This window comes from Erpetoichthys calabaricus, chromosome 4, assembly GCF_900747795.2.
Source record: "Erpetoichthys calabaricus chromosome 4, fErpCal1.3, whole genome shotgun sequence".
In the NCBI taxonomy this organism is placed as follows: Eukaryota; Metazoa; Chordata; class Cladistia; order Polypteriformes; family Polypteridae; genus Erpetoichthys; species Erpetoichthys calabaricus.
The window spans coordinates 43870452-43888039 of record NC_041397.2 but is presented as its reverse complement, the minus strand read 5'-3'; the positions used below and the strand labels follow the sequence as shown (position 1 = coordinate 43888039).

At 34.8% G+C, this 17588-nt stretch overlaps 2 protein-coding genes across 2 annotated transcripts; both read right to left on the bottom strand.

Moving 5' to 3' along the window:
- On the bottom strand, window positions 1–9049 carry LOC114651057 (olfactory receptor 52E4-like). Its single transcript, XM_051926577.1, has 3 exons — window positions 8523–9049; window positions 5872–5956; window positions 1–1124 (listed from the first exon to the last, which is right to left on the bottom strand). The coding sequence occupies exons 1-3, from the start codon at window positions 9047–9049 to the stop codon at window positions 126–128; spliced, it is 1611 nt and encodes a 536-aa protein (XP_051782537.1). The 3' UTR covers window positions 1–125.
- Window positions 9050–13553: 4504 nt separating this feature from the next.
- LOC114651056 (olfactory receptor 52E4-like) lies at window positions 13554–14634 on the bottom strand. Its single transcript, XM_028801012.2, has one exon. The coding sequence runs from the start codon at window positions 14585–14587 to the stop codon at window positions 13631–13633; it is 957 nt and encodes a 318-aa protein (XP_028656845.1). The 5' UTR covers window positions 14588–14634; the 3' UTR covers window positions 13554–13630.
- Between the last annotated feature and the right edge of the window lie 2954 nt (window positions 14635–17588).

Below are 17588 nucleotides of genomic sequence, written 5' to 3'. Positions count from 1 at the left end.
TAAATTTAAAAGTTCATCCATTAATTAATTTGCTGAATTGTCTTTTCCACTGTTCCAGGTAATAGTTGTAATAGTTGCTGGGTGATAGGGATTAAAAATGTAGCATTATTAAGCAAATAAATACTTTAACACCGTGCTGACTGTTTGATGGAGTTATTTTTTTTACTCAAAACAATTTTTAAAAATGCATTACGGATTTCCTTGGTTCTGACGGCATAAACAACAGGATTCAAGACTGGTGGCACAAGAAGATATAAAACAGCAAACACAATATGAATTTCAGGGAGAACCTTCATGCCAGTCCGATAAACTAAAACACTAAATAGGAAGGTTGTATAAAAATACAAAATTACAAATAAATGAGAACCACAAGTGTTTACTGCTTTAAGAAATGCCTCCTTTGAGCCAACCTTCAGAACAGATCTCAGAATCAATAAATAGCTAAATATAATGAATATAACATCCAATCCAGATATAAAAGATATTGCAAAAAGGCCAAAATAATTATTGACAGATATATCAGTACATGCTAATTTTAAAATTCCCATATGATCACAGTAACAATGTGGTATGACATTAGAACAGAAAGGCAATCTGAAGGCTAAGACTGGAAACAAGCCTGTTAAGATAAGATTTCTTAGAAAAAGAGATAGAATCAGTTTAGCTAAAAATCTGTATGATAATATTGACATATAACGTAATGGATTGTATATAGCAACATATCTGTCATAAGCCATAATGGCAAGTATTGAAGATTCTAATGATGAAAAAAAGTGAACACAGAACATCTGAAACAAACAGGCTTCAAAAGCAATAGCTCTGTCATTGAGCCAAAATATCTTTAAAATCTGTGTGGTTAAACTGCTCATAGCAAGATCCACAAATGATAGGGATGCAAGTAAAACATACATAGGATTATGCAGAGTATGATTAATATTTACGATATAGATGATCAAGACATTAGCTACAAGAGCTAAAACATACATGGCACAAAATGGAATAGAGATCCAAGTCTGGTAGCTCTCAATTCCTGATAATCCAGTCAGAATAAATTGTTTAGGGTGTAAATAAGAGGTGTTGACAGCAGACATGCTGTTTGTTTTATATTTTAAATAAGAGTAATACTTACAAATTAATGGTGCACACAGCAATGCAAAGAAAAAACAGAAAGAAAAAGCATGAACATCTTGGTTTCATATTACCAAAATTTCACATTTACATTGTAATACAAAATACTCAATTTTCTATTAAACATAAATTCTTAATTGCAGCTTGTGAAAATTTACCTCACTTTTATTATTTGCTATCAGTTAACAAATTTGTAGATTGGTTTCAGCTGTAATAAAGTTAGGTGACTCCATTTTAAAATGAAGGCTGTTCTTATTTACCAAACTGTATATGTCTTAACAGTATAAAGTGTGATGTGCAATCGCTAAGTTATGACATTTATTTTTAAATCAGTGTTATTTATTAGAGCTGGTATTGTCAGAGGATTTTGTATTCTCTCTTATGAATATACAAAGTAAACCTTGGAGATTGCACTTTTTACAGAGGATTATCAGTGCCAAAATTAAAGGTAATCCAAGGTGTAAATTACATGTACAAACACAATCCGTATTAGCATTTCATTTTGGCATGAATTATTTTTCAAATGATTCATTACTTTTTCGAATATCAGAAAATATCCAAGGAAATTTGAAAATCAATGCAAAGATGTATTGTATTTCAGCTCATGGTCTTGAGATTGTGCACTGAATATACCTTAACTAAAAGCAAAGCAAACTCATTACATTTCATTTCCATTTTGATTGGTGTACATTTTTTTTTCCACTAGCACACATTAATCATGCCAAAAGTAAATTAAATCAAATTACCAATCAGTATCAAGCAATACAGTGAACATTATAGGCATTCAACTTCCAACTATGCTCTTGCACATTCAAGGCTATCTCTTCAACATAAGGAGTGACTTACTGAAACAGTAAATGGTGTATATTTCAAATCTTATTAAAAATGTTTACTTGTCAATTTAGTAGTCTAATGTTGTTTATTTCTAAATATCAATGTGGTTAATTTTCAAGGTGTGACTAAAGTTCTGCTTCTACTTTATAAATACCAAATATTTACAAATATTTGTCACCAAGATGATCGATCATAGGTTCTTCATATCATTTTTTTTTTGTTAATCACCCATTCTGATAACCAGATATATCATTATCTCATTTTTATCTTCATATGCACTCTGGTAAACATTTGACAGTTGTGCAGGTGTTTCTATTGAGATGTAATAGATATTCAAACAGCTTAATTTATTGATAGTAACTGTGAATTGAATAAGAAATTTCAAAGAATGAATAGAAACATAAACAACCCAGCCACAGGGGATGCACAAACCAGTATCAATCCCAAGCCCAGATAAATGGGGAGGGTTATGTCAAGAAGGGAATCTGGTATAAATGTTACCAGATCAATATGTGGACAACATACAAATTTCCATACTGGATGGATTAGCCTGCAGGGGACTGGTGGAAAATGGGTTTACTGTTAGCTGAAGAAGGAGAAGAAGAGGGGGAAGGCATGTCTGGAGGCAGAGGGAGAAGAGGAAGGTAAAGAGAGTGGAAGTGAGGGTAAGAACTTTGAATGCTGGCAGTATGACTGGTAAGGGGAGAGAGTTAGCTGATATAATTGAGAGAAGGAAGGTTGATATATTGTGCGTGCAAGAGCCCAGATGGAAGGGGAGTAAGGCATGGTGGAGTGCTTCTGGAGGTTGATAGGGTGATTGGCAGATCATGCATTCACATTCAAATGTATGTGGATCGGTCAACTGCCTCATTAGTGCTTCAAGGTCTGCAATTGCCACCAGCACGCCTGCATCCTTAGCAGTATAAAGGACACCCTGGGTGTGAGTGAGGTAAAGAAGGACAGAAAAAAACATGAGAGGAGAGATTGGAGATTAAAGCATGGTGAAAGTAGAAGGGAGTATCAGAGAGGAGCCAGTGTGATGTGGAGTGGAGGCAGGTCACTTTTTCTAAAAGCACACATCTTGGATTTGATCACCATGACATAAATATCAGGGAGACAGGCTATATCCCAAATGTGATGAGTGCTAAGCAGAAATTAAACCTTGGTGAAGTACTAATTTCTTGCAGCAAAACAGAAAAGTGCATAATGGTGTTTGACAAAACTGGAACAGTTAATCTTTATAAAACAGTAGTTTGACTGAGTCACATTTAATTAGTTTCATATGATTTCACATTATTTAAATTCAAGCACATGTTGTCAGCAAATGGAGGTGACATCTTGCAAATTACCGTGTTAAATTCTGAAAGTTTCTTATTCCTTTTAAAGAAGTATATTGTTCAAGGAAAAAAGAAACAAAAAAACAATTCATTCTGCATAGAACCATTTGAGGACAATGCTGACATTTATAAGTTTATGAGGCCATTGGTGTCATGTGTAGAGAATACTAATCTTGATCTTTCATTATATTATTATATATGGCTCAAATAATTCTGTCAAACATCTGATATATACAGTATGGGGCTGTATAATCCCTTCCTGTACATTTTCAGAAAAATTTGAAGACCTTACAAAACAAAATAAAACTAAATTTCTTAAATGAAATGCCTAATTGCATGCAAGCATAACATAACAACAACAACAACATTTATTTCTGTAGCACATTTTCATACAAACAATGTTGATCAAAGTGTTTTACATAACGAAGAAAGAGAAAAAAGACAAAATAAATAATTATAATTAGGGAACACTAACATAAAAGTAAGGTCCGATGGCCAGGGAGGACAGAAAAAACAAAAAAAACAAAAAAAACAAAAAAACTCCAGACGGCTGGAGAAAAAAATAAAATCTGCAGGGGTTCCAGACCATGAGACCACCCAGCCCCCTCTGGGCATTCTACCTAACATAAATGACCTCAATCAGTCCTCATTGTATTCAGGGTTCTCATGGAAGAATTTGATGATGATGATCATGTGTACTTCTGGCCTTTAATCCATCAATGTAGGGACATCATGGTGCTTTGATTAGGTGGTGGTGGCACAGATCGCCACCACAGAAAACCGGAAAAAGAAGAGAAATTAGGGGTTAGTACGGATTTTGGAGCCACCATGAATATAATGATGATTACCGTAATTGAATATACAGAGCATCGGGATTTAACTAAGATGAAGCTATGAGAAAGCCATGTTAAAGTAATGTGTTTTTAACAGTTTTAAAATGCTCCACTGTATTAGCCTGGTGAATTCCAGATTTTAGGTGCATAACAGCAGAAGGCCGCCTCACCACTTCTTTTAAGTTTAGCTCTTGGAATCTCATTTGAAGATCTAAGATTACGATTTGGAGTGTAAGGTGAAATACATTCCGAAATATAAGATGGAGTGATATTATATAAGGCTTTGTAAACCATAAGCAGTATTATAAAGTCAATTCTAAGTGACAGAGGTAATCAGTGTAGTGGCATCAAAACTGGAGAGATGTGCTCGGATTTTCGTTTCCGAGTTAAGATTCTAGCAGCTGCATTCTGCACTAGTTGCAATCGATTGATGTCTTTTTTGGGTGGTCCTGAGAGGAGTGCATTACAGTAATCTAGCCGACTGAAAACAAAAGCATGAACTAGTTTCTCAGCATCTTGGAATGTAAAAAGAGGTCTAACATAGACCTAATTATCGAATCCCACATCCTCCCTGCATGCTTTTTAAGTAGTGAGCAGTGGAGTGCAGAGGTTAAGGCTTTGGACTTGAAACCCACAGTTTGTGGCTTCAATCCCGCTACTGACACTGTGTGACTTTGAGTAAGTCACTTGACATGCCTGTGTTCCAATTGGAAAACCAAAAGAAATGTAACTAATTTTATCATAAATGTTGTGAGTTGCCTTGGATAAAGGTGGCAGCCAGATAAGTAAGTTAAAGTGTGCTCAAGGGGATCAACTGTTTGTTTACACAACAAAATTTACCAAGTTAAACTGACAAACAATCATCCAAGATATGCAGTTTTTAATGTAAATTTAAAATAATATGAAGTAGTTTACTATAATGTTCCCATGCAAGCAGTCAAACAAAAGTCTTAAATGGCCACAGTATAATGAAGGAGTTCAAGAATGGAGTTTTCTGCTGGTTAAAGAGAGTCAATAGGAGCAATAATAGGTGACCATAGAGAATCAGAGACAAAAAATCTTTGAAAGAAGATAGAGATTCCCCAAATACTAGCCACATTTTAAATACATTTGTGCTTTAATTTAATCTTAGTTATTCTTTTCTTTAAGCTCACTATTGCATTTACTTGCATGCCATTTAGGCTGTGGGTAATATATTCTCTCATTAAACCAGACAATAAAGCTACTTTCACCTGACAAGTTAAAGTTAGCTTGGTGATTCATACCTTCTGGTTGCAATTTAAAAAATGACAAAACAGTTATTTCTTCTTTACCTTATCCCTGACATTTTGAACCTGTCCATATATCTCATATTCCTCTTTTGTCAGTGGTGTTCAAATAGTGTTTGGTTTTCATATTTAATGTGTACAAGCAAATTAAACTTTATTTTAATACTCTGGTTGATGACATTATGTTTGAAAAGTACACACTGAAACCACATACCAGCAATTTCATTCTGGCAAATCAGTGAATTTTACAGATCAGTAACATAATACAATATCAGCATTGCAATCACAGGCAGAGCTTTAGGGAATTGACCAATTTTATTTTACTCTTCTAACATTAAACCATTTACAATGTGCCATGTAAGTAATGATTATTACCTAATTAACTAACCCCAATCCATTTTTAGTTTTAGGCATGTTAAAGGCAGCACATTTAAATGCCGAGCTTTTGTGGCAAAACAGAAAGCTACCTACCTTTATCCGCTGATCTTTATGAAATGTTCTATTTTCAAGCATTGCTTCATCTGTTATATTAGTGCATATATTCTCAAAAATGTATCTGTTTTACAAAGGACATTCACAATATGATGGACTAGGTAGACTATTAGATTATTGTGATCTGCACTTCTTTGCACTCTCTGAAGTAGCCTACTTCAATGCAGTTTTTGAATCACGTTACACTGCCACAGGATTTACTTTTTTGAAATATATTTAGCATATAATGTACATTTTTTCTTTCTTGATTATTACTCATATGACACAAACAGATAAAACGTGTTTTGTACATATCCCATAATTTTATATTAAAATGTTTTGAATGCACTCAAACTGATTACAAAACACTTATTACCAGTAATCCAAATTCTTCATAGTGTTTTTTTAAGTTAATAGCTGATGAAATTGTTTTCCCAAATTAATTTTACAATGCAAAATGCATGCAATTATTCCATTTTATTTGAAAAATTCAAATAGCAAATAAACTTATACAGCCAAAGAGTTTGATGAAATAAAATGTTTTTGTTATCCCTTTGTAAAACATTATTTTTAACAGCACATATGGAAATATATCTCTTACATATAAGCCTGCAGCACAGTTACACATATCCAGGCTTTTATTGTGTTTTTAATTTATGAGAGGTTTATTCTTGATTTAGCAAAGTGTATGATGCCTGCCCTTTTTTAGAATTTTTAATATTTTTACAAGCAAGTCTCCTACCATTTGCTTTTCAACAGTTTTCTATTAAAAACACAAAATGTAGATGTGATTAAGCATATGGGAAGGTTTTTCCGTCCATCCCTTCATTACCTACAGTTTTTGCTTTTCAATACAATATGGAGAAGTGAAGATAATCCTACAGCGTTAAGCACAAGTGAACACCCAACACTGGACAAGACTCCAGCAAAAACAATACAACCAATTTGTTATGATCAATAACATTATTTATAAAAATACAATTTATATTGATATAGACAGAAAAAGATACAAATAAAGAAGGTTTAATTTCACCAGAATTTTATTAGTATATAATGAATACAACTGGATGGATGGATGGATGGATGGATTTATGGAAAGATCTTTAAGCTGTTTATAGACTCTAGCCAAATTTGAAAAAAACAATAATGCTAATAATATGTGGCAAGGTACCAGGGTAGTGACTCTGCCATGAAAACACACTGGCCTCAGTTTAATTCTGTGTTTGATTTTTCCCATGTGGCATATACATGTTCTCCACATGTCGGCAGTGGCTGTCCTCCACATACTACTCTCTTCCTCCCATACAGCCAAAGACGTACAGATTAGCTGTTTCCAAATTGTCTCCTGTATAAGGGTCCATGCAACCCTCATGGGTCTAGACAATGTCGTACAGTAATAATGTGAAGACGAAAAATAAAACCAAACAATTTATGCAAAGTGTTTTCAGTGTAAGATTAATTTACTTTTTTTTGAAATATATATTAAAAACATTTTGAAATTTAGTGGCATTCCCGAAATTCATAATTGCATAAATTCTTGTATTTCACTGTAACACACTGGCAACAGTATTGTTTTACATTATAACAGAAAGCATATAGCCATTGAAAAAAAATCAATACATAACTTTCCATGAATTGTTGTTACACCAAATATGACAACATTTTCTTTGTTATCAATTGTAATACCATTTTTTCATAAAATACAGGACTGGCCCATCCAGAAAGGTGAACTAGATGCTTGAGTAATGGTGGTGAAGGTCAAATGTATCACTTTTAGTACTATGTGACCTATTAGAAATTGCATAACAACGATAGTTATCCTACCTTGGCTAAGACATGTGCCAGTCCTAGCTCAGGCTGCCCATAAGATGCAAGTAAAATCTTTGCAGCCCTGAAAGTACAGTACACTCAATTCTGAAAGTAAAGGTTAATTAATGTAAAAAAATAATTATTTTAGTTGAATTTTTCTTTTATTGGTTTAACTATTAAGTTTTCCCCATAGAGACTGTGCCAGTTGATTTAAAGAGGTACCATACATTACAGAGAGATTTACATCGGTCAGTGCAGGATTTGTGCATCAAACTGCTCGTAAAGCTGCAGAAACGTTGTCTGTCTCAAGCTGTCTTACATCACACATAAACTAATATTTCAAGTCGTATTTACTCTTTATGTGCTTTTGATTATTGGTTCTGAAGTGGGTAATTTAAAGAGAATGGCACAATTAGGTTTTGCCTAGATTGGCAGAATGTCATTCACTGCCCCTAATAGTAAGCACACTTCAATAACATAAAATACAGTATAACTCTGGATTTGTGCTGACCTTTCAGACATTTCCTGCTTGGAGCCCACCATAATTACTGTCAGATAAACTCTTAACATCATTAGAAAGGATAAGCAAGAAATTAAAAAACAATATAAATGAACAGTAAAAGATAAAGTGAACTTAAATTTAAAAGTTGATTCATTCATTACTATGTTGAATTGCCTTTTTCTACTACAGGGTACAAGTAAACTGTAACTAACCAATATGAAATAGGTGCAGGGCAAGAAAGATTCGAAATTTAGGATTATTTAGCAAATAAATATTTTAACACATTGCTGACTTTATGTTGGTGTTATTTTTCTACTTAAAACTGTTTTTAAAAATGCACGACGGATTTCCTTGGTTCTTATGGCATAAACAAGAGGATTCAAGACTGGTGGCACAAGAAGATAAGCCTATTAAGATAAGATCTTTTAGAAAATGAGATATAATTAGTTTAGCTAAAAATCTGTATGATAAAATTGACATATATCGCAAGGGATTGTAAATAGCAACATATCTGACATAAGCCATAATAGAAAGTATTGAAGATTCTAGTGATGATAAAAAGTGAACACAGAACATCTGAAACAAGCAGGCTTCAAAAGCAATAGCTCTCTGATTAAACCAAAATATCTTTAAAATTTGTATGGTTAAACTGCTCATAGCAAGATCCACAAGTGACAGAGCTGCAAGTAAAACATACATAGGATTATGCAGACTGTGATTAACCTTCACAATATAGATGATCAGGACATTACCTAAAACAGCTAAAACATACATGGCACAAAATGGAATAGAAATCCATGCCTGGTAGCTCTCAATTCCTGATAATCCAGTCAGAATAAATTCTTTTGTTGTGTTGACAGCAGACATCCTGGTTGTTTTTATTCTTAAATAAGAATAATAGGTATAGATTAATGGTGAACACAGCAATGCAAGAGAATAAAAAGCACAAACATCTTTTTTCATAGTACCAATAAGAATTTTACATTTACAGTGTGATACAAAATACTCTAAATTCTTAATTGCAGCATATGAACATTTACCACTCTTTCATTATTCATTATCAACTAATAGATTTGTACATTAATTTTACTGCAATAAAGCTACACTACTCTGTTTAAAAACTGATGGTTATTCTATACTGTATTCTTGCCTTACCAGCATAAAGCAAGTTGTGCAACAGCTAAGCTGTAACATCTACCCTGTAAAATCAGTGTTATTTATTAGCATTAGTACTGACAGGGGATTTTTAATGCTCTCTTATGAATATACAGTACAAAGCATTCCTTGGACATTGTACTATTGTATGAAGGATCATGTGTGCCAAAACTAAAAGTAATCCAATCAGCTGTGAACTGTTCTGATCTGCCTATTAAGATGTAAAAGATATTGAGATGGCTACATTTGTTGATTGTAACCCTGAACTGAATAAGAACGTTCAAAAAATAGATAGATGCATAAATATTTGCATTCATTCCAATGAAATTTAGATTATACCATTAACCACAACATTCTTCTACTGTGTCTAAAGAATTTAATTAAAAAGGTGAGACCTTGTTACTTCCACACATTTCTGCCAGTAATGTTGTTTACAGGTGGTTTTCTCTGAAATAGAAACAAGTCTCAAATACTTCCCCTCCTTAAATCAATGGTTTGATTGTTTTCAAAATGTACCCGCTGATTGACAGTCTTCCAATGTGGGAGCAAAGTCTCATATATTTTTTAAACTGGTGCTTGGTTGTTTGATTCAGATGTAGAGTACTTGTAGATAAGAAATGGTTGTTGTATTGAATCATCTGGAAATTAAATAGAGTATGTTACTAAGACTGCGGTGGGTTGGCACCCTGCCTGGGATTGGTTCCTGCCTTGTGCCCTGTGTTGGCTGGGATTGGCTCCAGCAGACCCCCGTGACCCTGTGTTCGGATTCAGCGGGTTGGAAAATGGATGGATGGATGTTACTAAGAAATAAAATATTTTCAGGATGCCCCAATTAAGTGACAGCACGATTCTTGACTTGTTGGACAGGAGAATTATTACTAAACTGAGATATGCCGATGTTTGGTGTAGGATTTTGATGATTAATAATCAATAAGAAACCCACCCAGGGGTGCCAAATTAATGTGGGAAAGGTGAAAATGAATTTTAACATGTTCACCCCTGGGCAAAGTAATGAAAGTAATGGGATATAGGATCTCTGTTTCACTTTCCAGCTAGAATGTCACAATTATGAAGAGATCTGTACAATTTATAAACAAGTTTCATAAATCAGCAAAAGTGTATATTAACACTTTCATTTTCTCTGTTGTGATTCGAAACATGGTCAAGTTCTTACTTTCAAAAATAACCAAGTCACACTTGTTGAAATAAGTATAATAATACCATTTATTTTTAACATAAGGATTACAGAAGATGGATATGTGAAAATATACATATAGATTTGTGTATATATATATATATATATATATATATATATATATATATATATATATATATATATACATATATATATATATATATATATGCATATAGACAAGAGACATAAACAACACAACACATAAAATTATAAAAGTTTAGTTTAACTTTTTCTCTTTTATAGGAAAAGGTACAAAACTTATGAATGTTTCAACCCATGAGTTTACGATGCATACGTTTTGTGGCTGTTTATGAAGTTTCTATTGTCGGCAAGTCATTTGCTGATAGTAGCTAGCCTTTGCTTCGACTTAGGACCAAACCCCAACACACTGAGTTTATCTCAGTTTGTGTATGTGTGTCAGTGGGTGTGTGTATGTGTGAGGTGCTGATCTGCCCTTTCTTATTGTATTTAGGTCGAGAAACATACAATAGCAGAGAACATATCCTTTACAAGGTTATTATCTTTAGTTACAGTTAGCACCAATGCCATAGTACATTAGCAAGCTTTGTCATGTCTTTTAAAACAAAGTTAATAGTTCTTGTAATTAAAGTATAATGATGGTCTGAGTTGAATAATACTTGGTTCCTTTATTGGACAGCTTTCTCCAAATATGTAGAAGGATTTCTCAGCACGCTTTCTTTTTTTTGTTCAGGAGACCTCCTTCTTCACCTTTCACCTTTGGTCACAACTTCTGCTTGCGGTTGATACTGCAGTTGTCTCTTCAAAGATTTTACACAAAGTGTCCTCAGATGCGATTAAAGTTACATCTGGGTAAGTCAACTGGTGATCAGTCAGTGACTGTGGTTAGCTAGGCAAACACTCTCCCTCTTCCTCCTGTCCTTGCTGTCCCTCAGCAATATTGGACTAATGGCAACCTTGTCCAAACTCCAACACAGATGAGTATTTCACCCTTTCAGTCCAGCACAGTTGCCCTTGGAGTTAAAGGACTGCTTCCACCCCTGTTGTGACCACACCCTATCAGCTATGGGTTGTGGCTATGGACAGTCAAATTATGGCCAGGTCAAGCTGTAGCGTAGTGAGAGGAGAACAGTTAGTTAGGGTGTTAGAAGGGTATTTATAGTGAGGAACAGAGGTTGTGTCATTAGCTTCTTGGGTGCACATAAGCCCATCCTCTTGGTTGACCACTGGTGCAAACTTCTGTCCATCCTCACAGGTGGCGCAGTGGTAGTGCTGCTGCTTTGCAGTAAGGAGACTGTGGAAGATTGTGGGTTCGCTTCCCGGTTCCTCCCTGTGTGGATAGCGCTTTGAGTACTGAGAAAAGCGCTCTATCTATCTATCTATCTATCTATCTATCTATCTATCTATCTATATAAATGTAATGAATTATTATTATTATTAAAATGTTAGTCATCCTGGATGTATGATGCTTTATTCAGATATTGTGTCCATTTTGTGCTTTAGTGGAAGATATCCCTGCTTGCTACATGGTCTGGCATCAATCATTTTATTAGATAATGTTGCACATGCTGCATTCTAAAGGGATAGCCATTCAAGCGAACTGAGACTTTTAGCTGGCGATGATTATATGGCCACAGCGCACTAAGCTAGGATTTGGTTTCCAGCCTGGCAAAACAGATAATGCCAGTCTGTCTAACATTGCTCTAAAATTTTATGCTAATCTTATGTATGTACTGTTTAGGACAATTGTTTATTAAATGAACAACATGATATTATAATTTTATTTTATTTTTTAATTTTATTGATTTTATTGTAATCATTCCATACAAATAGATCAATTTTTACAAAAAACAGGATTGAAAACAAATCAACCCCCACCCCTGGGAAAGAGAGCCTGGCCAATGGAGTAAAACTTAAAGCTAGCAAAAATAAATAAATTGATGAGTTTAATAGGTGGATAAAGATAAACAGAGAAGAAAAAGAAATAGGAAGAGAATCTGCTTCCTCAGTGCTTTAAGAGCTTATTCTAAAATATTATTAATTAGATCCTGCCAGGTTTTGAAAAGGTTCTGCACAGATCCTCTAAGTGAGAATTTGATTTTTTGCAATTTCAAATAATATAAAACATCAGTTAACCACTGACTTAAAAGAGGAGAGTTAGGATTCTTCCAGTTTAGCAAAATAAGTCACCAATAGTGTAGTAAAGGCAATCACAGTTTGTTTGTCCTTCTCCACTTTAAGCCCATCTGGAAGAACACCAAACAAAGCTGTTAATGAGTTAGGAGGGATTGGGACACCAAGACTGCCTGAAAGACACTTAAACATTTTTGTCCAGAATGATGTTAATTTGGTGCAGGCCCAAAACATGTGACCCGTTGATGCTGGAACTTGATTGCAGTGTTCGTAGGTTGGATCTTGCCCTGGAAACATTTTGGACAGTTTTAAGTAAGACAGATGTGCTTGATATATAATTTTGAGTTGAATAATTGAATGCTTTGTGCATATGGAGCTCGAGTGAATTCTCTGCATTGCTACCTTCCACTCCTTTTCTGATATGTTGAGTGAGAGATCCTTTTCCCATTGTCCTCTTGGATCTTTGAAAGGGAGGGACAGTAAAATAATTTTACATATTTCAGAAATGCTGTCTGAGTCCTTGAAACTGTGCAATATTTTTTCCGGCATAGAAGAAGGTGGGAGATGAGGAAAATCAGGCAGTTTCTGTTTAACAAAGTTTCTAATTTGAAGATAGTGAAAGAAATGTGACTGTGAAAAGATTGGCAGAATGACATTCACTGCCCCTAATAGTAAACACACTTCAATAATATAAAATATAACTCTGGATTTGTGCTGACCTTTCAGCCATTTCCTGCTTAGAGCCCACCATAATTACTGTCAGATAAACTCTTAACATCATTAGAAAGGATAATCCAGAAAGAGAAAAACAATATAAATAAATAGTAAAAGATGAAGTGAACTTAAATTTAAAAGTTGATTCATTCATTACTATTTTGAATTGCCTTTTTCTACTACAGGGTCCAAGTAAACTGTAACTAACCAATATGAAATAGGTGCAGGGCAAGAGAGATTCGAAACTTAGGAGTATTTAGCAAATAAATATTTTAACACCTTGCTGACTTTATGTTGGTGTTATTGTTTCTAGTTAAAACCATTTTTAAAAATGCACGACGGATTTCCTTGGTTCTTATGGCATAAACAAGAGGATTCAAGACTGGTGGCACAAGAAGATATAAAACAGCAAATATAATATGAATTTCAGGGAGAACTTTCTGGCCTGTTCGATAAACTAAAACACTAAATAGGTACGTGGTATAAAAGTACAAAATTACAAACAAATGAGCACTACATGTGTTTATTGCTTTGAGAAATGCCTCCCTTGAGCCAACCTTTAGGACAGATATCAGAATCAATATATAACTAAATATAATGAATGTAACATCCAATCCACATATACAGGCCATAGCTAAAAGGCCTAAAGAATTATTGATAGATATATCAGTACATGCTAATTTTACAACACCAATATGATCACAATAACAATGTGGTATGATATTAGATGAACAGAAAGGCAATCTGGAGGCTAAGATTGGCAGCAAACCTATTAAGATAAGATCTCTCAGAAAAAGAGATATAAACACTTGAGCTAACAATCTGTATGATAGTATTGACAAATATCGTAATGGATTGTAAATAGCAACATATCTGTCATAAGCCATAATAGCAAGTATTGAAGATTCTAGTGATGATAAAAAGTGAACACAGAACATCTGAAACAAGCAGGCTTCAAAAGCAATAGCTCTCTGATTAAACCAAAATATCTTTAAAATTTGTATGGTTAAGCTGCTCATAGCAAGATCCACAAGTGACAGAGCTGCAAGTAAAACATACATAGGATTATGCAGACTGTGATTAACCTTCACAATATAGATGATCAGGACATTACCTACAACAGCTAAAACATACATGGCACAAAATGGAATAGAAATCCATGCCTGGTAGCTCTCAATTCCTGATAATCCAGTCAGAATAAATTCTTTTGTTGTGTTGACAGCAGACATCCTGGTTGTTTTTATTCTTAAATAAGAATAATAAGTATAGATTAATGGTGAACACAGCAATGCAAGAGAATAAAAAGCACAAACATCTTTTTTCATAGTACCAATAAGAATTTTACATTTACAGTGTGATACAAAATACTCTAAATTCTTAATTGCAGCATATGAACACTTACCTCTCTTTCATTATTCATTATCAACTAATACATTTGTACATTAATTTTATTGCAATAAAGCTACACTACTCTGTTTAAAAACTGATGGTTATTCTATACTGTATTCTTGCCTTACCAGCATAAAGTGAGTTGTGCAACAGCTAAGCTGTAACATCTACCCTGTAAAATCAGTGTTATTTATTAGCATTAGTACTGTCAGGAGATTTTTAATGCTCTCTTATGAATATACAGTACAAAGCATTCCTTGGAGATTGTACTATTGTATGAAGGATCATGTGTGCCAAAACTAAAAGTAATCCAATCAGCTGTGAACTGTTCTGATCTGCCTATTAAGATGTAATAGATATTAAGATGGCTACATTTGTTGATTGTAACCCTGAACTGAATAAGAAAGTTCAAAAAATAGATAGATGCATAAATATTTGCATTCATTCCAATGTAATTTAGATTATACCATTAACCACAACATTCTTCTACAGTGGCTAAAGAATTGAATTAAAAAGGTGAGACCTTGTTACTTCCACACATTTCTGCCAGTAATGTTGTTTACAGGTGGTTTTCTCTGAAACAGAAACAAGTCTCAAATACTTCCCTTTCTTAAATCAATGGTTTGACTGTTTTCAAAATGTACCCGCTGATTGACAGTCTTCCAGTGTGGGAGGGAAAGTCTCATATATTTTTTAAACTGGTGCTTGATTGTATGATTCAGATGTAGAGTACCTGTATATCTGAAATGATTATTGTATTGAATCAACTGGAAATTAAATAGGGTATGTTACTAAGAAATAAAATATTTTCAGGATGCCCCAATTAAGTGACAGCAGGACTCTTGACTTGTTGGACAGGAGAATTATTACTACGCTGAGATATGCCGATGTTTGGTGTAGGATTTTGATGATTAATAATCAATAAGACACCCACCCAGGGGTGCCAAATTAATGTGGGAAAGGTGAAAATGAATTTTAACATGTTCACCCCTGGGCAAATTAATGCAAGTAATGGGATGTAGGATCTTTGTTTCACTTTCCAGCTAGAATGTCACAATTATGAAAAGATCTGTACAATTTATAAACAAGTTTCATAAATCAGCAAAAGTGTATATTAACACTTTCATTTTCTCTTTTGTGATTCGAAACATGGTCAAGGTCTTACTTTCACAAAAATAACCAAGTCACACTTGTTGAAATAAGTATAATACCATTTATTTTTAACATAAGGATTATAGAAGATGGATATATGAAAAGGGCGGCACGATGGCGCAGTAGTAGCGCTGCTGCCTCGCAGTTAGGAGACCCGGGTTAGCTTCCCGAGTCCTCCCTGCGTGGAGTTTGCATGTTCTCCCTGTGTCTGTGTGGGTTACCTCCAGGTACTCCGGTTTCCTCCCACAGTCCAAAGACATGCAGGTTAGGTCGATTGGCATTTCTACATTGGCCTTAGTATGTGCTTTGTGTGTGTGTGTGTCCTGCGGTGGGTTGGCGCCCTGCCTGGGATTGGTTACTGCCTTATGCCCTGTGTTGGCTGGGATTGGCTCCAGCAGACCCCCGTGACCCTGTGTTCGGATTCAGGGAAAACGGATGGATGGATATATGAAAATATACTGTTCTTTAACATAAGGATTATAGAAGATGGATATATGAAAATATACATATAGATTTGTATATATATATATGTATGTATATAGACAAGAGAGGAAAACAACACAACACATAAAATTATAAAAGTTTAGTTTAACTTTTTCTCTCTTATAGGGAAAGGTACAAAACTTATGAATGTTTCAATTCATGAGTTTAAGATGCATATGTTTTGTGGCTGTTTATGTAGTTTCTATTGTCAGCAAGTCATTTGCTGACAGTAGCTAGCCTTTGCTTTGACTTAGGACCAAACCCCAACACACTGAGTTTATATCAGTTTGTGTATGTGTGTGAGTGGGTGTGTACTTGCATTACTATCTGAATGGGGACATAAGCCTGACTGCACACCAACACAGTGAGGACCTCTGACCAAGTAGGGAACAAAAATTAGGTCCCCATAACTCTGACCATTATAATTAATGCAAAATTACTTCCTAAGGTGTGTACCATCAAAATCTACCATGACCCCGAAACGTTCTGTACACACAGCCAGTTTGCCTCATGTATTAGAATGAGTAGTGCTCCGTGGAAATAATCGTATAGCACATCTGGGTCTGAACCCGAGAGGATAGCACCTCACTTAAGTGGAAAGGACTACCTTGAGAAACTGACAAAAAAGCAGCTCCGCGATCGCTATGTTGCAGACAGAGCACTTGGAGCACTTCAGACACGTTTCCAGGCTGCTACAGTCCATCTGCCCGAGTGTGCGGCCGCCAGCGTGTCTCACAGGGCAGGTGGACAGTGGGCATACGAACTGCCTCTGCGGTGTCTCAGAGCTGCTTCTCCAGGAGTCCCGCCACTTCGGACAGCATATTTGCGTTACACATCCGCTATCAGGTTATTATTATGATGTTTTTTAAAAAATGTTATAGCAGGTTTGTTGTATATATCATAAAGTATTTTATTAATTATTTATTTTTTATTCGGGGACAGGGAAACCTGATTATACTCTCTGGCAGTATTACTTTGTTCTGCCGTTTATGTTCATTCTGACGTTTTGTTAACTATTGCAATATGAAGAGACTGTAATACACTTTCACCATAAATTAGAAAAATAAATACAGCTCACCACTAGCTTTTCCAATTCCATTTAAAGTCGAAAAGAAAGACGGCAGCGGCAGGATGGTACACTTGCCTCCTCCTCTCGCTTTCAGCACTGTCTATTAGCTGACCGCGGTGTTCAGCGACAAAGTCACC

Coding starts and splice junctions, on each gene's coding strand:
- LOC114651056 (XM_028801012.2), bottom strand. CDS start 14,587: ATGTCTGCTGTCAACACAACAAAAGAATTTATTCTGACTGGATTATCA.
- LOC114651057 (XM_051926577.1), bottom strand. CDS start 9,049: ATGTCTGCTGTCAACACAACAAAAGAATTTATTCTGACTGGATTATCA. Junction 5,957..8,522: donor AAGAACCAAGGAAATCCGTC/GTGCATTTTTAA, acceptor TTTGTAAAACAG/ATACATTTTTGAGAATATAT. Junction 1,125..5,871: donor ATAAAGATCAGCGGATAAAG/GTAGGTAGCTTT, acceptor TTAATTTGTAAG/TATTACTCTTATTTAAAATA.